Source organism: Geotrypetes seraphini, chromosome 4, assembly GCF_902459505.1.
Source record: "Geotrypetes seraphini chromosome 4, aGeoSer1.1, whole genome shotgun sequence".
Classification (NCBI taxonomy): domain Eukaryota; kingdom Metazoa; phylum Chordata; class Amphibia; order Gymnophiona; family Dermophiidae; genus Geotrypetes; species Geotrypetes seraphini.
Window position 1 is genome coordinate 36,110,844 of NC_047087.1, and position 25,670 is coordinate 36,136,513.

At 46.7% G+C, this 25,670-nt stretch overlaps 1 protein-coding gene across 2 annotated transcripts in view; it reads left to right on the forward strand.

Moving 5' to 3' along the window:
- Window positions 1-1,557: 1,557 nt before the first annotated feature.
- Window positions 1,558-25,670, forward strand: part of LOC117359440 (fatty acyl-CoA hydrolase precursor, medium chain-like) — a 57,486-nt gene continuing 33,373 nt past the window's right edge. Inside the window, exons 1-2 of one of the 2 annotated variants that reach the window (XM_033942218.1) lie at window positions 1,558-1,640; window positions 21,152-21,356. In XM_033942218.1, coding sequence (XP_033798109.1) covers window positions 1,565-1,640; window positions 21,152-21,356 — 281 coding nt within the window. In that variant the 5' untranslated portion in view covers window positions 1,558-1,564. Of the gene's footprint in view, window positions 1,641-19,643; window positions 19,692-21,151; window positions 21,357-25,670 lie in introns of those variants that run through there. The other variant, XM_033942219.1, reaches the window with a different exon arrangement.

The window sequence follows — 25,670 nt, forward strand, 5'->3', positions numbered from 1 at the left end:
AAGGGTGAAAAACCTGCCTTTATTTACTAAGTCTATTCTCTTCATTATCTTGAATGTTTCGATCATGTCCCTCTCAGTTTCCTCTTTTCAAGGGAGAAGAGGCCCAGTTTCTCTAATCTTTCACTGTATGGCAACTCCTTCAGCCCCTTAACCATTTTAGTTGCTCTTCTCTGGACCCTCTCGAGTACTACCGTGTCCTTTTTCATATATGGCGACCAGTGCTGGACGCAGTATTCCAGGTGGGGGTACCATGACCCTGTACAGCGGCATGTTAACCTTCACTGATCTGTTCATGATCCCCTTCTTAATCATTCCTAGCATTCTGTTCACTCTTTTTGCCGCTGCTGCGCATTGTGCAGATGGCTTCATTGACTTGTCGACCAGTACTCCCAAGTCTCTTTCCTGGGGGGTCGCTCCAAGTACTGCACCAGACATCCTGTATTCATGTATAAGATTTTCTTACCGACATGCATCACCTCACACTTATCCACGTTAAACCTCATTTGTCATGTCGCAGCCCATTTCTTGAGTGTGTTTATGTCACTTTGCAGGTCTTCGCAATCCTTCTGCATCCTCACCACTCTGATTAACTTTGTATCATCTTAAAATTTAATATGTTGAAGAGCACAGGTCCAAGCACCGAACCCTGCAGCACTCAACTTGTGACGCTTTTCCAGTCCGAGTATTATCCATTTACCCCCACTCTCTTATCTCCTCTTCTTCCCTAAAGTCATGTCCTTCTCCCTCAACGCCATTTCTTTCCCCTTCTCTCCCGATATCTTTGTCTTCTCTTACTACTTCATGTTGTTCTCCCCCCCCCCCCCCAAATCTTGCTCTGTCCTGTTCTGCTAGACTTGCACCCATCCTTTGATCTTCCATTTCTGTTCTTCACTCTTCCCTTATGCCATCATTCTTACTTTTCCCCTCAACTTGCTCCTTCAGCCCATTCTTACTCTTGCTTTCTCTTATCTCTCTCCCCATTTTGCCTGTTTGTCATGTAAAAAAAATTCTGATCTTCTGGTGCACTTTTATTCTATGATAGAAATAGAGATATACAGAATATATATATATATATATAGAGAGAGAGAGAGAGAGAGAGAGCGCAGGAAGTTGACAAACTTCCTCGTATCTGTTGCCTTTGCTACAATCCTGGTGCCCACCATTCTCTGGCTGAAAGAGAAAGTCGCAGGGCTAGGGAATCCTGGGATCTCTCCTAGGAACTGGTCTCTAAATCTGAAGACTCAAATCCAGAGAGTTCTCAAGTATACAGTATTGAATTTGGATTCAGCCAATGGAGGGGAATGTGAGCACAGTCCCTTAATATGAGCAAAACTGATGGACCATGAATTAATCTTGATTTACAGTGTAGCATCATAAGGTTAATTTTTAAACCAAGTTAAACAGAATACTACAAATAAGGGGTTCTGGAGCCTCAGTATGTTTGCTTTCCTTCTCTTGCAATTTCAGTTCATTTTTAGTAAATCCATTACATTTCTAAATGCTGCAAATACATGACAGCAAAGTGACAAAACTCCACTTTTCATTACCTCTAGTAATCCCAGGAATGGCTTACTGTGCAATCTGTCTGCTGCTCTGTTTGATGTGCAATATTTGTGCCGCAGCTATTGCAGCAACAAAGGGTAAGTTCAAAAATAATGTGGGCCCCTTGTTACAATAAATGTACAGCATTGGTACTCACACATTCACAGGAGGTTTGAACTGGTAAAAGCTTCCAACTACTTAATTCAAACCCTTACACTCCTGTTTCTACAAGGGTCATTTCATAAATAATGCACACTATATATATATTTTTTTTTTAAATTTACGTTTGTTTGTTTTTTCAAGTATTTCTTTACAGTCTTTCAATATAGTCTCCCTGCTTTGCAATGTCCGAGTCACAACGTCTGGGAAGCTTCATTATTCCATCCAAGACACCGTTTTTGTTCAGTTGCTGAATGACTCGGGTACCGGCGGAAGAAAGCTCTTCCAGAGATGCAAAACGATGTCCACGCATAGGTTGTTTCAACTTTGGAAAAAGGTCGAAGTGTGGTGGACTCATGTCTGGACTGTAGGGAGCATGAGGTAACGCGTCCCAGCCGTATTCGCGTAGCTTTTCAATAACGACATTCCCTATGTGCGGGCGAGGGTTGTCGTGAAGAATGAGTGGCCCAGCCAAGAGCAACTGAGGTCGGGTTTTGTGCATTTTTCTGCGCATTGTTTGCAAAAAAATCACGATAATACACTGTTGTGACACTTCTTCCACATGGAACTTTGTCTGTGATGATGATGCCATCATGATCATAAGCATAAATCATCATTTGTTTGACTTTTGATTGAGCTCTTCAAAATTTTTTTGGCCATGGGAAAGATGGAGCTCTCCACTTGTCATTGAAAAACTACACAAATACGGCTGGGAGGTGTTACCTCATGCTCCCTACAATCCAGATATGAATCCACCAGACTTCAACCTTCTTCCAAAGTTGAAACAACCTATGCATGGACATTGCTTTGCATCTCTGGAAGAGCTTTCTTCCACTGGTACCCGAGCCATTCGGGAACTGAACAAAAGCAGTGTCTTGGATGGAATAATGAAGTTCCCCGGACATTGGGACTCGGTCAATGCAAAGCAGGGAGACTATATTGAAGGATTGTAAAGAAATACTTGAAAAAAATAAAATATGTAAATTAAAAAATTAGTGTGCGTTATTTATGAAATTACCCTCAGATAAGTGGGGCACAAATTTCCACATGCAAAATTGCATGCTATCCTGAGTTGCGTATGAAACAAAATTGGCTAACGAGCTAATCAGTGCCCATAATTGGGTGCTAACTGGCATTGATTTGGATTTGCACATGCATCTTGCTTTGTACTATTCTATAGAGATCTGCACGCAAATCTTATAGTGTGCAAAGGGAGTGTGGCCATGGGCGCAACAGGGGTAGTCACTAAAGATGCATGCAGCATTACAAAACACTGAGGGCTAGATGAACTAATTAGAATCAGTAAGACCGCATGGATCTGCTCCGATCCGATTTTTGGCCAATTCTAAAAGAGCTAATGACGCACTAAAAATTTTGCATGCAAATGATTCGTGCAGAGATTCGTAGTAATCCCCATCTCTCCCATCCAATTAATCACTGTGAGAGCGACTCCCACACATACACAGAGCCAGATGGGTTCGTGGAGTGGGGGGTGGGGTTTGGGGCAGCATCCAGTGGCAGGAGGGAGTGGGTATCTCTCCTGCCTTTTTTGTGGAAGGGGGAAGAGGAGAAGATATGGGATGGTTTGGGGTGGGCTGCCTGGCACGGGGCGGGGGTCTCCATTGGCAGGAGGGAGAGGGCATCCCTACTGCCATTTTTGCTTGTGCGGGGGGAGGGGGTTGGCATGGCAGGAAGGAGTGGGTATCTTTCCAGCCATTTGGCTCCCGGTGCTGGTTTGTCGGAGGATGTCAGGAAGGGCCATTATCCGGGGGGAGGGGGCGAACTTTTTTTTTTTTAAATGAGACAAATATTGTGTGTGTGTAACACACACAGCATCTGTGCCCATTAAAAAAAAGGGGCTGAACTATCAGTGACAGGTAAGTGACTGATCATGACCAGTCGCTTTTTTGGGATTGCTAAAACCCCTGGGAGGGGGTTTTCTGCATAACCAAGTGATGTTAGTGCATCAATCACTTGGCTAGTTTGCATGAGGCTTTAGCTCATTTGCATGGCTGGATTGGAAAATGGGCGATCGAGGGGAAAAACATTGGTGAGCCATTTTGTGCATCGGGTCAGCATATGCGATTGTTGCTAAAGCAGTCAAAACAGGTTTAGCGACAATTGCCGACTTTAGTGCATCTGGGCCTGGGGCTCCATGCCTAAATTATGCACAATTTATACCAGATTTCAGTGAGTGCAAATACTCGCTCCTAAAGTTTGTTGTATGTTGCATAAGGTGGAATTAGTCAATAATTTTGCTGCCATATTTGAACTATCATCTAATCCTATACCATTATAAAGGGCATTACTGTAGTCAAGTTGAGTAATCGCAAGCATTGTTTCCTCTAAGGTGAGCAGGACTCCTCCAATTGCGTTGTTATCAGTAGGGGTGGTGTTTCAATATTGTGTTTTCAAATGATGCAGACAAACAGGCTTTCTGGGGTCCTGCAGAGCTTGCCTGTAAAGAACTATTGAAAATTTGATAGTGAAACATCACCCTTCACTTACAGAACCTTGATGGAGAACTCCTGCTCAGCTTAGAGGGAACAATGGTCACAAGAGAATGTATTAGGACTGAATTAGGACTTGGGATCACTGGGAGGGGCCTAAGGTGGCCTTGATTAGCTTAGGGCCTTAGGCCCCTCCCATTGCATCCCAAGATGCACTAGGAGGGGGAAGGGCCACCATTTTGAAGAGGCAGCCCTCCTGCTGATGTTTCATTGAAAGATATAGGAGGTGTGTGGAGTGTTGGGAGGGGGCTCTCTTTCGAGACTGGGGGGGATTGGTGGGTGGGAGGGAGGGAGAGAGAGACGGAAATAGGAAATGGGAATCTCCTTGCCGGTTCAGCTGATCGCAGCAGGGGAATTCCCTATCAGCTGAGCCAGCAGGGATCTCTGAATCCACGATTTATGGGAGTCATGCCGGCTCAGCTGATCGGGAATTCGCCTGCTGCAATCAGCTGATGGCAGGTCCTGGTGCAATTCTCTAACAGGTGCCTACATAATGTATATAATAGAGATGTTTAAATACCTACATAATGTACCTACATAACAGGTGCAATGAGAGCGCATAGGATGAAGTTAAGAGGTGATAGGCTCCGGAGTAATCTAAGGAAATACTTTTTTACAGAAAGGGTGGTAGATGCATGGAACAGTCTCCCGGAAGAGGTGGTAGAAACAGAGACTGTGTCTGAATTCAAGAGGGCCTGGGATAGGCACGTGGGATCTCTCAGAGAAAGAAAGAGATAATGGTTACTGTGGATGGGCAGACTAGATGGGCCATTTGGCCTTTATCTGCCATCATGTTTCTATGTTTCTAACCCACCATCAAGATCCTGGGTATTATTGTAGATCGCCACTTGACTGTGCAGGATCAGGTAAACGCTTTGGTATGGTAGCTTTTTATACTTCATGGAAATTGCATACTATAAGAGCTTAATTTGATACTACATCATTCAAACTATTGGTTCAATCATTGATATTGAGCCAATTGGATTATTGCAATATAGTATACTTGACAGGCCATCAAAAGAACATATCTAGGCTTCGCATAGTCCAGAATGCAGCAGATCATCTGATCTATGGACTGAGAAAGTTCGATCAAGTGAGTCCCTGCTATCGGGAACTACACTGGCTCCCTGTAGTGGCTCGAATTAAATTTAACTTTGGTTGTCTTTGTTACAAGCCCTCATTGGTATGGCACCCATGTACTTGTATGAACTATTTGCTTTCACTCAATCCAAGCATTCTCTCAGATCACACAGCCTTTTTAATTTTCCATCTATTAAAGGCTGTCATTACATAAAACACCACCAATCATTGCTTTCTTATCAGGTGGCTCTCTGGGATAAGGAGTTGAAACCTTTGCTTTTGAGTTCCATATCTTATAATCATTTTTGAAAGCAATTAAAGACACATCTGTTCGCCAATTAACACTTTTCAGCTTGTATTTTTTGTTAAATTTTCTAAACCGCATTGAACGTAACAAATCCCTTCTATATTACATAACCGGTATGTTATGTGAGAACATGCAGGAGGCACCTTATGCTATAAAGAAACAGAGCTTGTTGAGGTGGGCATCCTGGGAGAGAGAACTTGCACTGGGGACTCTAACAAAGACAGAGTGTTAAAAATAGATGAGTGTGCATGAAAGGGGGACCCTGACAGGAAGGCGAGAAGCTATGGATTACAGCATTGCTGGCATGTGCTTACCGCATGCAGTGAGCCAATACAGATATAGATATCATTTTTGTGAGTGTGTGTGTGAGTAAAACAGAGTGACTGATTGTGTGTGACTGGGGATTGTTTTTAACCGGAGGGGAATTGTTTTTAACTTTTGAGCACTATATTTAAAACTGAAATAAAGGATGTTTAAGGCTGCATTGTTTGAATGGAAGCATGAGGGGGGTTTATGTTTGTCTCGTGGAAGTCACGGGAAGGCTATGCCATGGGCTAGAAATGCTTTAAATAATATAACCCAAAAGGAAGAATGACATGAATGAACAAAAACTAAGCAGAAAACTTCCTCAATTATCTTATTGCCACTGGGAAGTCTAAAGGTCCTTAGTATTCACTCCTCTTTGAATCAGGACAAGCCTGTAATAAGAGTCATGAGCCAATGTCACCCAACGGGGTAATCAAGCGTGAAACAACCTCGAATCTTGTGCACACAGTGAAAAATAATAAGGCCCAAATTCTGTAACCAGCGCCTAAAGGTAGGCGCCTATCTAAATTGAATTACAAGCTCAATTAGGCTTTATAATCAGCACTGATTGAAACATAGGCGCTTATCAAGAAAGTGCGATTCTGTAAAAATTTAGGCGGCCTTCAAAAAAATAGGTGCTATGCATGTTAGGCGTGGGCGTGGCTATGTGTTAGGCTCCTTCTTACAGAATCGCTGCTCTTAAGCGTGCTTAAGCGCTCAGCTGGGCGCCTAACTTATAAGTGTGCCTAGAGCTGGCCTATTTAATGGGCGCCTCCAAAATAGGTGCCCAAATCGGTGCCGCTCAGCGTGATTCACTAAACAGCACCCAATTATACTTGAATCTCGCTGAACAGTGTCTATATAGAAACATAGAAACATAGAAAATGACGGCAGAAAAGGGCCATAGCCCATCAAGTCTGCCCACTCTAATGACCCATCCCCCTGACTTTACTCCCCTAGAGATCCACGTGAGTATCCCATTTTCTTTTAAAATCTGACACGCTGTTGGCCTCAATCACCTGCAGAGGTAGTTCGTTCTAATGATCGACCACCCATTCGGTGAAGAAGTACTTCCTGGAAACACCATGAAACTTCCCTCCCATGATTTTCAGCGGATGCCCTCTGGTGGTCGAGGGTCCTCTAAGACAGAAGATATCATCTTCCACCTCGATACGGCCCGTGATATACTTAAACGTCTCAATCATGTCTCCCCTCTCATGTCTCCCCTCTCTCTTTGTTCCTCAAGTGAGTATAATTGCAATTTATTTAGCCTTTCTTTATACATGAGATCCCTGAGCCCCAAGACCATCCGGGTGGCCATTCGCTGAACCAACTCAATTCGCAGCACATCTTTCCGGTAGTGTGGTCTCCAGAATTGAACACAATACTCCAAATGAGGTCTTACCAAGGCCCTGTACAGCGACATTATGACTTCGGGTCTCCTGCTGACAAAACCCCTACGGATACAACCCATCATTTGCCTTGCCTTGGAGAAAGCCTTCTCCACTTGATTGGCAGCTTTCATGTCATCACGAATGATCAGCCCTAAATCACGTTCCGCCGTGGTCCTAGCCAAGGCTTCACCATTTAGTGCCTAACTTTTAAGTGCTTCTTATAGAATTTGCCCTTAAGTGCTCAACTTTGCAAGTTTAAAATTATTTTTTGGTTTTTCTCTTAAGCAATATAAAAAACACTCCCAATGTGCAATAACTGTTTAAAAAGCATATGATGAGATCAAAAATTAGAGAAAACTAGTAACATCCACTGCTTGAAAACAAATTATCAAGAAGTTTGTTGAAAAAAGCCGAACAGTCTGTACTTAAAGGCAGTTATGAACACTTAGGTGCTTCAGGGCCTTAACGCGCAGAATAGCGTACGCTATAATGCCTCGCGCGCTAGCCGCTACCGCCTCCTCTTGAGCAGGCGGTAGTTTTTTGGCTAGCGTGTGCTGATCCAGTGCGTATGCTAAAAACGCTAGCGCACCTTTGGAAAAGGAGCCCGTCAGGGGAGCGGAAACATGATGAATCTCAAGGCAAAATGACACTTCGGCATGGAGACGCCCAGGAAACAGCTGCAGATCAAGAAGAAACGTGATGACGTCAGCAGCATGAAAACGGCATTGCCCAATACTGTACGAGCACATAACTGAAAATATGTAAAATGAAAAAATAAAAGTTTGTAAGTTTTACTGCTTCTCAAGCAATAGCGTGCCACTCTATAGAATCGTTCAGTCCAGAGAGTTGTACAGCTTTAAGATGGAATATCCAGAATTGCTCCCACAATGTTAAGCGCTGCATTCTGTCACCATTAAAGTCCTCAGGAATTTGTTCAATAATGAACCACCTAAGGTCCATAAAACGATGATTAAACTGAATACAATGGGGGACCATAGGAGATGACAGGGAACCCGTTTTTATCCGGCTCTTGTGTTCTGTTAACCTAGTGCAAATCTGGCGTTTAGTCCAGCCCACATAGATGAGAGAACACAGGCATATGATCACATAAACCACCCATTTGGATTGGCAATCAGTAATAGCTTGTAAAATATAAGTCTTAAATGTGACAGGATTATTCCACTCACTACAAGTCAAAGAAAGAATACAACATAGAAACATAGAAGATGACGGCAGAAAAGGGCTATAGCCCATCAAGTCTGCCCACTCTGCTTACCCACCCCTTGTCTATGCCCTAATGACCCAATTTCCTTATCTTGACCCTCGTAGGGATCCCACATGGGTATCCCATTTATTCTTAAAGTCTGGCACGCTGTCTGCCTCGATCACCTGCACTGGAAGCTTGTTCCAATGATCAACCACTCTCTCTGTGAAGAAATACTTTCTGGTGTCGCCATGAAATTTTCCGCCCCTGAGTTTGAGCGGGTGCCCTCTTGTGGCCGAGGGTCCCTTGAGAAAGAAAATATCATCTTCCACTTCGACACATCCCCTGAGGTACTTAAATGTTTCGATCATGTCTCCCCTCTCCCTACGTTCCTCGAGAGTATAGAGCTGCAATTTGTTCAGTCTCTCTTCGTACGAGAGACCCTTGAGCCCCGAGATCATCCTGGTGGCCATCTGCTGAACCGATTCAATTCTGCGCACATCTTTACTGTAATGTGGCCTCCAGAATTGCACACAGTACTCCAGATGAGGTCTCACCATGGCCCTGTACAACGGCATTATGACTTCAGGCTTTCGGCTAACGAAACTTCTATTGATACAACCCAATATCTGCCTTGCCTTAGATGAAGCCTTCTCCACTTGATTGGCAGTTTTCATGTCTGCACTGATGATTACTCCTAAATCTCGTTCTGCTGAAGTCCTAGTTAAAGTTTCTCCGTTCAAGAAGTACGTCCTGCATGGATTTCCGCTTCCGAGGTGCATGACCTTACATTTCTTAGCATTGAAGCCTAGCTGCCAGGTTGAGGACCAACTTTCCAATGTAAGCAGGTCCTGCGCCATATAATTCTGTAAACTGCATTCACTTACTATATTACATAGTTTGGCGTCATCGGCGAATAGTGTTATTTTACCTTGAAGCCCTTGAGTCAGATCCCCTATGAATATGTTGAAAAGGAGTGGACCCAGGACCGAGCCCTGCGGCACTCCACTGGTCACCTCCGATGTTTTAGAGAGGGTACCATTAACCACCACCCTCTGAAGTCTGCCACTCAGCCAATCATTGACTCATGCAGTTAGTGTCTCTCCTAACCCCATCGATTCCATCTTGCTTAGCAGCCTACGGTGTGGGACACTGTCAAAAGCTTTACTGAAGTCCAGGTACACGACGTCCAAAGACTCTCCCAAGTCCAACTTTCTTGTTACCCAGTCAAAGAAGCTGATGAGATTGGATTGGCAGGACCTTCCCTTGGTGAATCCATGCTGACTGGGATCCCGAAGATTCCCTTCATTCAAGATCGTGTCCAATTTGCTTTTAATTAGTGTTTCCATGAGTTTGCACACTATTGATGTGAGACTCACCGGTCTATAATTCGCAGCCTCTGCCCTGCAACCCTTTTTATGCAGAGGAATGACATTAGCTAATTTCCAGTCCAGGGGAACTTTCCCCTTACTTAGGGAGAGATTGAATAGCTCAGCCAACGGTTTCGCCAGGACATCGCTCAATTCTCTGAGCACTCTTGGGTGCAAATTGTCTGGTCCCATGGCTTTGTTCACCTTGAGTCTTGCCAGTTCACTGTAAACTTCACCTGGTGTGAACTCAAAATTCTGAAACGGGTCTTCTGTGCTTTGTGTTGCCTTCAACTGCGGACCGTGTCCCGGTGCCTCACAGGTGAAGACTGAGCAGAAGTATTCATTCAGTAGTTCGGCTTTATCGGAATCTGCTTCCACGTAACTTCCGTCCGGTCTTCTAAGGTGTACTATCCCACCTGTGTTCCTTTTTCTGTCACTAATATACCTGAAGAAGGATTTGTCCCCCTTTGTAATGTTTTTTGCCAGAATTTCTTCCACTCAAAGTTTTGCCTCCCTAACTGCCATTTTGACCGCTGTAGACCTGGTCCTATATTCTACCTTTGCCTCTCTTTTCTGTGTGCGCTTGTAGGAGAGAAACACTTTTTTCTTCTCCTTAATGAGGTGCGAGATCTCCGCGGTGAACCATTGGGGTTTATTGTTTCTTTGTCGTTTATTTACTGATTTTATGAAGTGGCTAGTTGCTTCATGTATGGTTGATTTCAGTGTTAACCACTTAGCTTCTACATCATCGGTCTCCGCTTGATCCTGCAGCGTCCGATGGACGAAATCTCCCATGCGTGCAAAGTCTGTGCCCCGGAAATTGAGTACCTTTGTTTTCGTGTTTGATCTAGGGAAGCCTTTCCTAAGGTTGAACCATACTATGTTGTGGTCGCTGGAGGCTAGCGTATCTCCTACTGAGACCTCTGAGACGCTTTCCCCGTTGGTGAGTACCAGGTCGAGGATCGCCTGGGCCCTAGTAGGCTCCGTTACCATTTGTTTGAGACGTGCTCCCTTTATGGAGGTTAAGAGCCTCCTACTACCGCTGGTTGTCGCTGAAAATGAGTTCCAGTCTGCATCAGGCATATTGAAGTCCCCTAGCAGTACAGCTTCTCCTCGTAGAGTGATATTCTCTATGTCTTCCATTAATTCTTTTTTTTTTTTAAACATATGTTTATTAACAGTGAAGCAACACAAACAATCAGGCGACAACAATGCCCGAGCATACAATCAGATACCACATTATATAAAAAAGAAAACAACTGGTATAGTCACAACCATCCAAAAACAGCAGGAGGCCTGAAAAAATCTATGAACAGGACAGAAGTGAAAAATCTCCACCCGAAGTCTGTGCAAACTCCACCTATTTTTAGTTGCGCCCGAAAACAACAGAATAGACATCCCCCCAGCCCTTCTCTAAAAGCCAAGCACACCAATCACACCCAGAGCCACAACAGACACACCCCCAAACACATGCTCCCCTCCCAGCCCCCAGTCAAGCATCCCCCCACCCCCCACTCCTAGACAGAAGAGCGGTCAAAGAAGAAGAGAGGAAAAGAAAAAAAGAAAGAAAAAGGCATACAAAAGAAGAGTAGAAGGTCACCAGAGTGAACAGATGACTCCCGAGAACCCCAAAAGGGATCCTCGCCGCATGGCTAAAAACCCAAAACGGTCCATCACGTGAGTACTGGCTCCTGAGCTGAGACCGAGTGCAACAAGCTATCCCACAAAGCCACATAATATCGCTTATCACAGTTGGAAGAGCCCGCATACCATTGCCATTCAAAAGCGGCCATGTCCCTCAATTTGGCATGCCACAGGGCAATGGGAGGGGGTGCCTCAGAGATCCAGCTGGAAAGAATGATTTTCTTGACTACTAGAAAGACATTATAGAGGAAGCGCCGCTGGGGAGCGGACAAACCCTGTGCCATAAGCGGCTCCTGCATCCCCAGAAGTAAGACCCCATAGTCCCACTCCACCGACTGCTGAAGGATAGCTTCCAGCATGGGCAGCACCTCCCTCCACAGGGTAATTTTAGAGCATTCCAAAAAGGAGTGGATGTATGTACCCGGCTGACATTTGCATTTAACACAAGAATAGTCCCAGAGTCCCAAGCTGGCTCCCCGCTGTCGAGTTAAGTAATAGCGGTGCAAGAGTTTAAATTGAGTGTCCTGGTACTCAACAGATTTAGTGAAAGCGAAGAGTGTGGCAAAACACTCCTGAAACTGATGCTCATCAATAGATACGCCCAGATCACCCTGCCAGACCTCTCTCACTTTAGAAATCCCATCAGTGGAACTCGAAAGCTTTAACAGTTTATACCAATGTGAAAGCTTGTTCAAAGAAACCGGGGTAGAGAGAAACTGATTGTCGAGCCTCCCAATCGACCAGGCCCCAGGACAGTGGGCACGTTCTGCCTCCCAGTAATGGCGGACCTGAAAATATGAAAACAAAAAGTGATTGGGGAGATCCCATGTCCGCTGAACCTGGGAAAAAGATGGAAAAGTCTGGGGGGTCAACTCGAGCAACTGCGCCATGACCTTGCAACCCCGAGAGGCCCAACCCTGAAACACGGAACCCCCCCAGCCCGGCGGAAAATTGGAGTTACCCAGGAAACGAAGGAAGGGAGATACCGCAAAGTTAAGCCCCTGTCGATGACGCCACCAATGCCAGGCCTGCCGCAACGGCCCCATAAATTGCAGTTGAACTCTGTACCGGTGAGAGGGGTCGGGTTGGGAATGAAGCATATTCATAAACTGAAAAGGGTAAGGCCAACCTTCCACCCATCCCGGCGGAGAATATCGCTCACTCCCCGAATGCCCTTCATATATCCAGCGCATAAGCGCAGCCACATTGTAAAGACGAATATCAGGGACATTCAGCCCTCCATCAGACTTATCCAACATCAGTTTTGCCAGACTAATTCGCGGAGCCTTGGAGCGCCAAATAAACTTAGAGATAATCGACTTGAATTTGAGTTCTTCTCTGCGACGTAACCAAATTGGTATGGTCTGCAAGGGATATAACAGTTTCGGAAGCATTACCATTTTTACGAGCGCTATCCTGCCCATCAGGCCTAAAGGCAAATCCTTCCAACGCTGACAAAGCTTGCCTATCTCCTCCAGAGGCCGCAGAACATTCTCCGCATATATGACGGAAGGCTGTGTGCTTAAGAAAATACCCAGGTACCGCATAGGCTCAGCCTTTGGAGGAATAGCCAAGAGTGCTTGCCAAGGCTCCGGTGGACCCCCAGACAGCAGTAAAAGTTCCGACTTAGAGCAATTAACTTGAAGTCCCGAAAGCAACCCAAAAGCCTGTACCACTGCCAGGGCCCTATCCAGGTGAATGGGAGCCTGATCCAAATACAAAAGAATATCGTCCGCAAACAGACTGATTTTACACTCGTAGCCCCCCACTCTTACCCCCCGAATATGATCACACCCTCTAATTTTGATGGCTAAGGGCTCCATGGCCAGCAAGAATAATAAAGGGGACAATGGGCAGCCCTGCCTGGTGCCCCATTGAAGGCCAAAACAGGCTGTCAAACACCCATTGATTAAGAGGCGAGCCTGCGGCTCAACATACAGAGCCTTCACCCATGCCAGAAAAGAGTCCCGAAAGCCATACTGCTCCAACGTCCAAAAAAGATACTCCCAGGAGATGCTGTCGAACGCCTTTTCCATGTCCAATCCCGCGATGGCTGACTGTCCTCCCCTCCCCACCTGATTCTGAATGGCTCCCAACACTTTCATCAAATTCATGGAAGCGTAGTGGCCTGGAACAAAACCCACCTGATCATGATGAATAAGGTCGGGCAGGATGGAGTTCAGCCTCCGCGCTAAGGTGGCTGCCAGCAGCTTAATGTCCTGATCTAAGAGAGAGATGGGCCGATACGAACTCACCAATGCATGGTCCTTGCCCGGTTTCGGCAATAAAACCACATGAGCAAGATTGTCAGGGAACACGGCATCACCCGCAGACACTCCATTATACAGGGCGCACAAGAGCGGAGCCACCAAATCCTGGAGTATTCTATAATATTCAGGACCTAAACCATCAGGGCCCGGGGCCTTTGCCAAGGTGAGGGAGCAGATACTCCGCAAAAGTTCCTCTTTCGTAAGCGGAGCATTTAAGGCCTGGAGCTGCGAGGGCCTAAGACCCGGAAGATGGAGATCAGAGAAAAAAGATAGCAAAGCCTCTCGATCCAAGGGACGTGCTGCATACAGCTTCGAGTAAAAAGAAACAAATTGTTCCTCTATTTGCTGAGCTGTGGTGTACTCGGTACCCCGGGCATCCTTAATGGATGTAATAACTTGCTTCTTTTTAGGTGGACGCACCAAATTAGCTAAGAGTTTCCCAGCTTTGCTCCCCCAGCGATACATTTGGTATCTGTGATAGTACAAAGAGGTCCGCATACGATCATTAAGCAGCCCCTCTATCTGTTCCCTCAGCGACCGAAGTTCTCGTTTGTCAGAGTCAGACATCGACTGAATATGGCGTTGCCTAAGAGTACGCATTTCACTCGTAAGTTGCATTAGCTTCCCGTCCCGTTCCTTCCTCTTATGAGCCGTGTAAGCTATGATATGCCCTCTCATCACCGCTTTAGAAGCATACCAGTACGTACTGGGGCCCACATCAGCGGTCTGATTAGTTAATTGATAATCTACCCAGCGCGCTCTAAGATATTCCCGAAACTCTTTGTCCATATACAATTGAGGAGACAGTTTCCAGGACGTGCCCCGAACCTTAGAGGAAAAAGAAAGGGTCAACACCACAGGAGCATGGTCCGAAACCGTGCAATCCGAGATATCTGCTCGGATAGCCGCAGTAAACAACCGACGATCTAGAAGAAGATAATCCAGACGGGCATATGTGGTATGAGCATGAGAGAAGAAAGTAAAGTCCCGCTCATAGGGATGCAAGGTACGCCAGATATCCACAACGTCTAAATGGCTTAGCAGGAAGTTAACCCCCCTCGCTGCGTGATCACGAGGCGCCATTCTGGGTGGTTTACAATCGAAACTCGGATCAGCAGTGATGTTAAAGTCTCCACCTATGATAAGGTTGTACTCGGTATACTCGGACAATCGAGAGAGGAGTGTAGAGAAGAAGCTGTGAGTGTACACATTCAGAGCATAGATATTGCAGAGCATCAGCCTCATACCCCAGAGCTCCCCCATAACCACAACAAATCTCCCCTCGCGATCTTGAACCAGCTTGTGAAACTGAAAAGGTAAGTTTTTGTGAAGTAGAATTGCGACCCCTCGTCGCCGACCCCCAAAGGAAGAGGAGTACACCTCACCCACCCAGCTTCTACGTAATTTAGAATGTTCCATCTGGGACATATGTGTCTCCTGGAGAAAGGCTACGTCAGCACTCAGTTTGCGTAAGGAAGCCAGCACTCGTGATCTCTTTATAGGTGACCGAAGGCCAGCAACGTTAAGGGTGACCACCTTCAAATCAGCCATTGTCAAAAGGCCAACACACAGTGAAAAATCCAATAGGAAATGTCGTCCACCCCATCAGGACCTCCCAGCTAAGTCCTTGGGAGGAAAAGAAAAAGTTGCCGCTCCTCCATCTAGGACCATGCACCCCATACAACCACACCCACACCATCAGCCACACTCCCCAGTCAACCTCATACAAACAGCCCCCAAAAAACCCCCACATACTCCCCCACCCCACCCCAAACCTATCCACAGCAATCCCCCATTCCCCAAACCCACCCACCCCCCTGGCCCCCACTGTGTGTGTCCAACACACAAACCCTAACAAACCCACTGCCTACCCTTGAGAGAACTCCACCCCAACCCCCTCCCGCAAACAGTCATCCCCAGAATACCACCCTAGCAGCACAAATAAACAGGCATAGTTAGATAGGTCAGAGTCAAATCAAGGCTTGCCCGGGAGCACTGCCAATGCCAGAACAATGAGAGGAACAGAGGCAGTCGAGAGCCCAAGTCCAGATGGGGGACTGAACCGATATCCTGGCAATAACATGCCGAACAGAACCGGGCTACAGCGTCCTTGTCCTCCGCAGTCCAAAAGGCAGATCTTCGGACGCCCACCGCGGGCCGTCATCTGGAACAAACAAAGGCCAAGACACACAGAGCACAGAAGAAACCCCACAAACAGAAATCAAGCAGTATATCAAGCTGCCAGGTTGCCCACATAGTTGCGAGCCTCCTCCACCGAGGCCAGAGTCACAGACGCGCCATTCCTCCAGACCCGCAGTTTGGCGGGGAAGACCAGGGCGAACTGGATCCCTTTATTGTGGAGCTCGGTGCAGAAGGGCGACATCAGCTTACGTTGGGCAGCGACGCGCACCGAGTAGTCGTTGAAAACAAGCACCTTCTTCCCCTCGAATTCCAGGGCACCAGCCTTGCGATAAGCCCGCAAAAGTGCTTCCTTGCCTCTCCAGTTGCAATAACGTGCAATAGCCGTGCGGGCTCGCCTGCCATCCCCCGCGTTAGGGCCAATTCGATGGGCTTTCTCACAAGCAAACTGTAGGCCAGAATCAGACAAGCCCAACGTCTCCGGCAGCCAAATACTGAAGACCCGGTACAAGTCAGCTTCCCCAACTGACTCAGGCAGACCAACCAGCCGCAAGTTGTTACGGCGGCTGCGGTTCTCCAGCTCCTTAAGCTGATCCTGCATAGCCGAGTTAGTTTTGCGGAGCTCTGACATCTGGGCCTCCAGAGCAGTGCACGTGTCCTCCTGGCCAGACACGCGCTGCTCCACCTCAGTAAGACGCCGGTGCTGTGCATCAAACTTTTCGTGGACTTCTTCAACCGCCGATTGCAATTTATTAAGGCGGTCCGCCAGAGCAGCCGGCACAGAGCAGGTGATTTCCTGGATCCAGTCACCCGCGGGGACAGTGAAGGACGCTTGCTCCGCCGCCATTTTAACAGCGGGAGAGGGAGGCCGATCCCGGGTGGACTTCGCAGCGCGAATGGGCATGCCCTGGGGAAACACTGAGTCGGGCCGCGGCAGGAACTCCCGGCACTGCCTCCGATTAATTTGCAGGGCGGGTGGAGGGGGAAAGTGCCGATATCGCGCCGATTTTAGCGGGGCTGGGACGGAGCTCTCCTTTCCCACAGCCGTTCAAATAGGCTGCATCACGTGACCCCCTCTTCCATTAATTCTGCGTCCATGTCTTCCAGTTGTCTTGGGTGTCTGTATACCACACCTAGATACAGGCATTTTTCTCTGCCTCTTGCCAGGTTTACCCAGAGGGACTCCCCGGTGTACTTGACATCTGTGATCCTGGTGGTTTTGATGTCCTCTTTAATGTATAGAGCTACCCCCCTCCTAACCTGCCCTCTCTGTCCTGACGAAGTAGATTGTAGCCCGGTATAGCCATATCCCACCCATGTGAGTCCGTGAACCAAGTTTCAGATATTGTCACCACATCTAGGTCGGCATTCCTTATTTCAGCCTCCAATTCTAGAATTTTGTTACCTAAACTGTGTGCATTGACATACATGGCCCTCCATATCTTGTGTTTGCTAAGTCCCTGTGAGGCGTATCCTACCCGAGTCGGTGTGACTCCTAAAGAACTGTTTGCAATGTGGGTACTTACCTTGGACATGGAAGCGGAGTTTCGACTCACCTCATCAGGATAATTCCTTTCTGCACTAATATGTGAATGGGTACCCTCCCCCGACTTACCTAGTTTAAAGCCCTGTGAAGCAGGCGGGCTAGTCGGTGTCCGAAGACGTTCTTACCCCTACTGGTCAGATGGAGTCCGTCTGGTCCCTGAAGTCCTTGTAGCGCTTCCCCATGGTTTAGGAATCCGAAGTTCATATCCCAGCACCATCCCTGTAGCCACTCGTTCGTCCTCAGGATACGTTCATCTCTGGCTCATCCCTTGCCTCTAACTGGGAGGATCGATGAGAAAACCACCTGTGCTCCTGTCCGCTTCAGCCTCTCACCCAGTGCTCCAAAGTCTCTGGTGATGGTCTCCGGTGTGTTCCTGGCAGTGTCGTTGGTTCCTATGTGGACAAGAAGCATAGGAAAGTGGTCTCGGGGCGTGAGTAGTCTATCCAGACTGGCGGTGACATCTCGTATCCTGGCTCCAGGCAGACAGACCTCCCTAGATTGCATATCCAGTCTGCAAATTGGTCCCTCGGTGCCCCTCAGCATGGAATCCCCGATGACTATTACTTTGCGCTTCTTTGGGAGGAGCCGGTCAGTTGTCCCTGGAGATGAAGCTGTGTGTTGGGCCTGCTCCTGTTCCTGCTCCTGTTCCTCATCGGCAGTTCCTTCCTGAAGAATCTGGAATCTGTTCCGCAGGATGAGTTGAGGGGTTGATGTAAAGCTGCCCTGTTTGTAAGAAGAAGGAAAAGATGAAGAAATAGAAACATAGAAAATGACGGCAGAAAAGGGCCACGGCCCATCTAGTCTGCCCACACATCTCACATCCACCACATGGGGCATGACATACCCCTGATTGGACACCTCCTTTTCTCTGAGGTAAAGGTCGAATGGACTAGATGGTCAGCAATGTTCTGAGGTCTAGAATATGCAATGCAAGGAGCTTCCTTAAAACAAGCTATTATTTATTTATTTATATACCGCATAAATATCATGCAGTTTACAAAATTCTATGCATACATATTAAAAATACTAAAACATGTTTTGACAGAACAAACACAATAAAACATTAACAGTCGCATTATTAAAACCGTCTTTCAAATTCATCCAACAAGATGGAATCAAAATTCCATAAAAACATTTACAGGATGGTAAGGCTTCAGCAGCAAATAGCATTAGCACATGAAGGCATTAACAAATAATTGTGCTTTCAGCGTTTTCTTAAAATTCAGTCTCCCGTCATAAAATCGCAGAATACCGGGCAGCGCATTCCAAAGCTTGGCACCTGCTACAGACAGAATTTTTGCCCCAGTCTTAACATGAGAGACTAACATCTTACCCTCCAAATTCAACTTCATACCATTTTCAGATCTCAAACATTTTCTGGGTTGATAGATTTCAAAAAACTCCTTTAGTGCCCTTGGGGAGATGTGATATAAGTTTTGCTGTATGACTTGAGAGAATCTTAAACTGTACTCTCTGCTGCATAGGTTTCAGCACTGGGGTTATACGAGTCATTCTTGAAACCCCAGTAATTAATCTTGCTGCAGAGTTAACTAACATCTGCAGTGCCCTCATAATATGCCAATGAGTTTTAATACTCTTTGCTACAGTAGTAGCATGATTGGAAAACATAAGCACACATACTGTCTTGTCCTCTGGTGGCTTAGAGGAAGGTTGAAGCAAGAGTTCTCGGTTGGCATATAGCGCCTGCAAATAGGTCTCATCAAGAACGCTATGAGAGTAGCGTCTGCTGATGTATCTATCATACAAGAATTTTGCTTGTTTCTTATACTCTTCCTTAGAAGAGCAAATTCTCCGAATTCGGAGAAACTGACTGATTGGCAGGGACTGTTTAAGTCGTGTAGGATGACAGCTGTTGAATTTTAAAAATTTGTTGGTATCTACCTCTTTTCTGTATATTGTGGTAGCACCTCTTCTCCCTTCCCTTTCTCTCCCCATGTCCAGCAGTACCCCTTCTCCGCCACCCCCCGGCCCTTCCCCATGTCCAGTAGTACCTCTTCTCCCTGTCCAGAAGTACTTCTCCTCTCTCTAGCAGCAGCTCACTGTGTGCTTTTAACTTTCCCACACAGCTTCCGCTAGCATTAATTTAGCCATGGTTCCATCAGGCAGTCTTTACTAGGCCGGCCCACCTCCAATGATGCAACTTCCTCTTTTGTCAAAGGCGGGCCGAGGCTGCCTGATGGAATCGCCAGCTAAACTAACGTTAGTGACATTGGGAGATGGAGGGAAGCATGGTCCCTCCAGCTCCGAGGCCCACCAATCAGGGCCTTAGGCTCCTTCATCTGTATCCCCTGTGGTGCACAAGGAGGGGCCTAAGATCTGTCTTCTGAGCAAATCAGGACCTTAGGCCTCTCTCCATGCATCACAGAGGGCTCAGGTGCCTAAGGCCCTTCCCAAGGGGAGGCCATTACATGGTGCACTGGGGAGGGGAAGGCCCGTCATTTTTGACTGGTGAGCCTTGGAGCTGGTAGTACCGTGCGTCCCTCCAGCTCCCAATGTCTACCAAAGGCACGGGGGGGGAGGGGAAGGCGTGGGGAGTTGGGGTGTTGGGGGAGCATCCATTAGCAGAAGGTAATGGGCATCCCTCCTGTCTTCTGGGGGGGGGAGGAAGGGGGGAGGGGATGGATCGGAGGGGGTCCTCCTTTGGCAGGAGGGAGTGGGGAGATGAGGAGGATGGCATGGCAAGAGGGAGTCCCTCCTGTCATTTTCGCTGCTGGGGGTAATGGGTATTGGTTAGTTCCTGGTGCTGGGACGTCAGGGAGGGCTTTTTTATTTTTTAATGGGGCAGAGATTGTTCGTGTGTAACACATGCATATCTGTCCATTAAAAAAAAGAAAAAAAGGTTTCCTACCCCGAACAGCTGAGTGGCAGGTGGCTGCTTTTGGTGCTTCCCCTGCCTCTCAACTGCTTGTGCTTCCCTTTGCCAACTTTGTGCATGTGTGAGAGTCACTCTCACACCGATCAATTGGACAAGAGAGGTGGGGATTACATCAAACCTCCGCGAAAATCATTTGTATGCAATCTTTTTGGTACATAGATTGCTCTTCCATAATCGGCCTGAGAATCGGCCAACAGCGATCCAGTTGGTATTAGCGATTATGTTTAGTGCATCCAGGCCAAAGACAGAAAAGAGAAGAGAGAGAGAGAACAAAAATGTTAAATACTTACCGATAAAGATTCTTGAATCCTGGAGACAGAAACAATCTGGATAGGCTGAGTCAAAAAAAATTTAAATGGCAAATTTGTAATTATCCTTTAGTAAACATTGCAAAAGGGATTTAAATGTTTGAACATAATATTAATCTGAATATGTATTTTTCCAGGTTGAGTTCAAGATCTTTAGTGTATTATAATACCTAAATCTACCACCAGAAGGTATACATATAAATTTTAAGATTATAATCTACCTGCATAATGGAATGGTCCATCCAAGCGTCATTCATATTCCATATGCCCTCCAGTAAAATGTATGCTATTGAATTTAGATTTGTACTTATAAATAGCACCCAGCAGAAAAAAAAGCCAATTTTCAGCCATATGTGATCACTTCCTCATATAAATGACTAAAATACCACATGTTCTTAGCAGCTTAGCCTCCTTATAAAATTACCCCCTTTTTGTACTGCATGTAAAACTGTCGATGATTTATTGTTCTTGTAAAGGGGAATGGGTTTCCCAGCCCACTGTGGTCACAAAATATGGCCAACTCCAAGGAAAAATGCTCAACGTGAAAGGCACCGACAGACAAGTTGAGGCTTACCTTGGAATTCCGTTTGCAAAACCACCAGTTGGACCCTTGAGATTTTCTCCCCCGCAGCCTGCTGAGCCCTGGAATGGAGTTCGAGATGCTACATCAAACCCACCAATGTAAGGCCTTTATATATTTAAAAATTATTTGTTTATCGCTCTCGGTATCTTACATTTGTACAATATGTTTTCATATTCAGTCACCCCCCCCCCCCCATGTTCTACAATTGTCCATATGGCAATCCAGAGGAAGGTCCAGTGAACAGTGACTATCTGTAGCCACTAGCCATCTCTATGTTGCTCGTGGCTATAGATAGTGCTTTCTGACGCCAAATTTGCTCCCTTTTTACAAAACCGAGCAAGAGGTTTTTAGCGCCGGCTGGCGCGCTGAATATTTTATAATGCTCTGACAGTCATAGAATTCCTATGAGCGTTGGAGCAGCGCAGAACATTCAGCGTGCCAGCTGGTGCTAAAAACTTCTTGCGCGGTTTTGTAAAAGGGGGGGTGGGGGAGATGGTGATCAACTTTCCATTTTTCACTAGACTCAATCTATATTATTCAGTTTCTCAACTCGGTCCCGGAGTACCCTCTTGCCAATCAGGTTTTCAGGATAGCCACAATAAATATGCATGAAAGAAATTTGCATATAATGGAGGCAGTGAACTCATTGTGGCTATCCTGAAAACCTGACTGGCAAGGGGGTACTCCAGGATTAAGTTGAGAAACACTGTAGTTGTACCTCTTATTCCTTTGATATTATATCTAAGGAAATCTGTTTCAGTTTCAACTAGCCTCCAATGTTACGCCAGTCTTTTATTTAACTTAATGATACAGTTCTCTTTACTTTTATTGAAAGTCTGTGTTCCATTTGATTGTTTTGTACTTTTTTGGGAGGTGATGGGTAATTCAGTAAAGTGTTTTGCACGTGTAAAGCCTACAGGAAAGATTTTATTAACTAAACCTGCCATATCCATGTCAAAAGACACATCCTTTTAAGCAGGCATGGCAAAGGTATTTCTGCGACTGCTCTTTGGGCAGAGCTGCAGTATATGCACAGTTTATAAAGTATGTCAGTACACATACTCATTCTATACATGGTGTCCAAAGACAGGTGTGCAATTGGGTGCACAGTATAGACTAGGGTCATTAATGCCCATACACTAATTGGCACAGTTGGTGTTGAACTGGTGATGAATCAATGAGTGGCCTTGACAAGCACTAATTTACACCAATTCGTTTCACTGAATCTACCCCACAGAGTACAAACAGTTACCATCTTTGGAGCAGGTGTAAATTTGCGCTTCACTATTCTGTGCGCTGTTAAGAATGATTCTGGGTACCTGTTTCATAAAAGCGCATCGCTGCCTAGAAGGGGTTTTCAATACATGACACCCAAAGTTAAGATCAATGCTAAGAGAGTATTCTGTAAAAGGAGCTCCACACTGAGGCCCAGATTCTATTCATGGCGCCAAAACATAAGTGCCAAGGAACACAGTGCTTAGCTCATGTCAATCTTAAGTTAGGCACCATTTATAGAATCACACCTAGTAGCACTTAAAATGGACTTAGTCACTGGTAGGCGTCCTAACCTTACATGTACCCTATGTACGCCAGGATTTTCTTGGCTTAAGTGCTTAAGTCCAGAACAACTACTTAAGTGCTTATGTCCAGAACAGGTGCTTACATGCCAACCATGCCCTCAATTCACTTTCTAACTACACCTACTTTCTGGTAGGCGCCTTGGATTAGGCGCCTACAGAGTTAAGCACCTACTATGCTAAGGGAGGGCAAGGGGGTGGACTGCCCGGGGCACCGGCACCTCTCCCCCACCCAACCACCACCACACTCATGCCCTCCCTTCTCCTCCCCCATACCTCTTTAAAATCTTTGCCAGCATGAGCAACTACTCTAGCCTGGCTCCCTCTGAAATCACTTCTGGGTTGCAGGGCCATGCAGTGACAGAGGGAAAGCCAACACCAGCACGAGCAGCAAGCCGGAGAAGCTGCTTGCGCTGGCGAAGAGGTATGGGAGTGGGAAGGGAGAGCGCGAGTGTGGCACAGGGCCACAGATGGAGGGGGTGCGGAGAGGAGGGCAATGGGGAGAAGGGCATGGGTGGGTGCCACTGCACCGGGTGCCTCCTACCCTTGCTACGCCACCGTGTCCAATTAATTTTAAAGGTGCTAATTGCTTGGTATTGGCACCAATTCAGATAGGCTCCTAGATTGGCTATGCGTGCCAACCTAGGCACCTGACTTTAGGTGTCTTTTATATAGAATCTGGGCCAGAATGCCCTTTACTGACTACTAATTTAGCATGGGTCTCGCACCTAACTTTGGGCGCCACACTTGCGCCTGCTGAAATTTGGTGCAAATCCTGACGCGCAATAGCAGCTGTGCGTGGAATTGACCCTATTCTATCATCAGGACTAAATCCTTAGAATGCCTCTGACCCTGATACCCCTCCCATGGCCACACCCACTTTTGAGTTGCACACTGTAAAATGTAGTCATGCTGTCAAAGAATGGCATGGAACTTAATTAATGTTTAACTAATTAGTTTGCATAGGGTTACCAAATTTTTCTTCATAAAAAGACATGTGGCCTCTCCCCATTCCACCCCGGCCCCACTTCCCCCCCCCCCAACCCTGGCTCCCCCAAACCTTATCTCTTCGGAACCGTGTCTGGAGGGTCACTGTTCACGCATGGATATGACACGATGACATCATATGCGTGCGTACACGCTTATGACCTGTGGGGTAGTGGAGCGAGAGGTGCCCCTCCCCCGCCCTGTGGAAGACCCCTTTTTCTGCCCCCACCTCCTTCCCTACCCCCCTGCCACCTGCACACCTTCCCTCCCCCCGTACCTCTAACTTTTCCAGCACGAGCTGCATCATGAACTTGCTGCCCATGGCGGGCGTCAGCTCTCCCTTTGACATCATTTCCTAGGGGCGGGACCCAGAAGTGATGCTAGAGGGTGACCCGATGCTGGCGCCAGCAGCAGTTTGGAGTCGCTACTCGCGCCACCGAAGAGCTAGAGGTACAGTGGGGGGATGAAGTGGAGACGCACGCGCAGTGGGGCAAGGAAAGGAGAATGGATGCCGGTACCCCCACCAAGATGGTGCCCGGGGGTGGACCTCCCCCCCCTTACTACGCCACTGCTTATGACATCATCGTGTTGCATCCATGAATGTACAGAGGCCCTCCAGACACAGCCCCAAGCTCGACACTTTTTTTCTCAAAACTATTTATTAAAGCAAGCAAAATACAGGAAAACCAGCAGATACATTTTCCAATATACTCAAATGCAAACAGCTAACAGCGAAAACAAGTGATGACAATCAGAGTCTGGGCTTGGGTTCTTATAACCCAGACTAGACTATTCCGCCCCGCCCCCCCAACAGACAACCCCTCCCACACCCTTCCCCCTCCAGCTATCCCTTCCTCAGGCAACTGGCAAAAGGTAGGGATCACTGGCTTCCACAACCGGTTGACCACTTGGCTTTTAATCAAAGGGGGTAAGGTGTCCAAATAAGATGCCCAAACAGACAAGAAAATCTTGCTCCGCTGTCGAGAAAACTGAGCAGACACAGATTCCCACACCATTAAAAGATGGAACTTACTGCGTCAACATCATATGGTGGGTGGGGAGTCCTGAAGCCAGTGATTCATGAGGCATTTCTTCCCCACAACATAACCCTTGCAGATAAGCAGACTATCGCCCGCCGAATGCCCGCCCATATGACCCTGAACCAGGAAAAGAATCCCCTCAACCTGTGAAGGGAAAGTATAACCCACCAGAGTCTGTAAATAGCATCGGACCTCCCGCCAAAAGCCAGCAATAGCTGTACAAGACCAGAGGCCATGCGCTAACGTGTTATCAACCTGTCGGCATTTGAGACAAGTAGGGGGTAAGGGTGTACCCAAAATGAAAGGCCTGTTTTTGAGAAATATAACCTCTATGAACCACCCGAAATTGGCATTCCTGGAGCTCAGCGCTCTAAAAACCCAGACAAACTGCCGTGTTTTGAAAACCCGTCCAGACACATGGACAGTCCTATTAAAAGAGGACATGTCCGGGTAAATCCAGGCATCTAGTAACCCTGTTTGCACCGGATCTAGGATCTGCACCCATATTTATGTGCCCAACTTTGGGCAATCTACAGTATATAGAATCAGGGGGGGGGGAGGGGGGAGGGGGTTATGCTGCTTTTATAAAATAGGGAAAAATTGGAATCTGGACTTTCCTCGTTGATGTCCTGTTATAGAATTACCTTTGTATGTGTTTACATTTAACAGCATGCTCATGAGCAATGGTCTCAAACTCGCATTCCAGGGGCCACATGTGGCCCGCCAGGTACTATTTTGAGGCCCTCAGTATGTTTATCATAATCACAGAAGTAAAATAAAACAGTTTCTTGATCATATATTTCTTTAG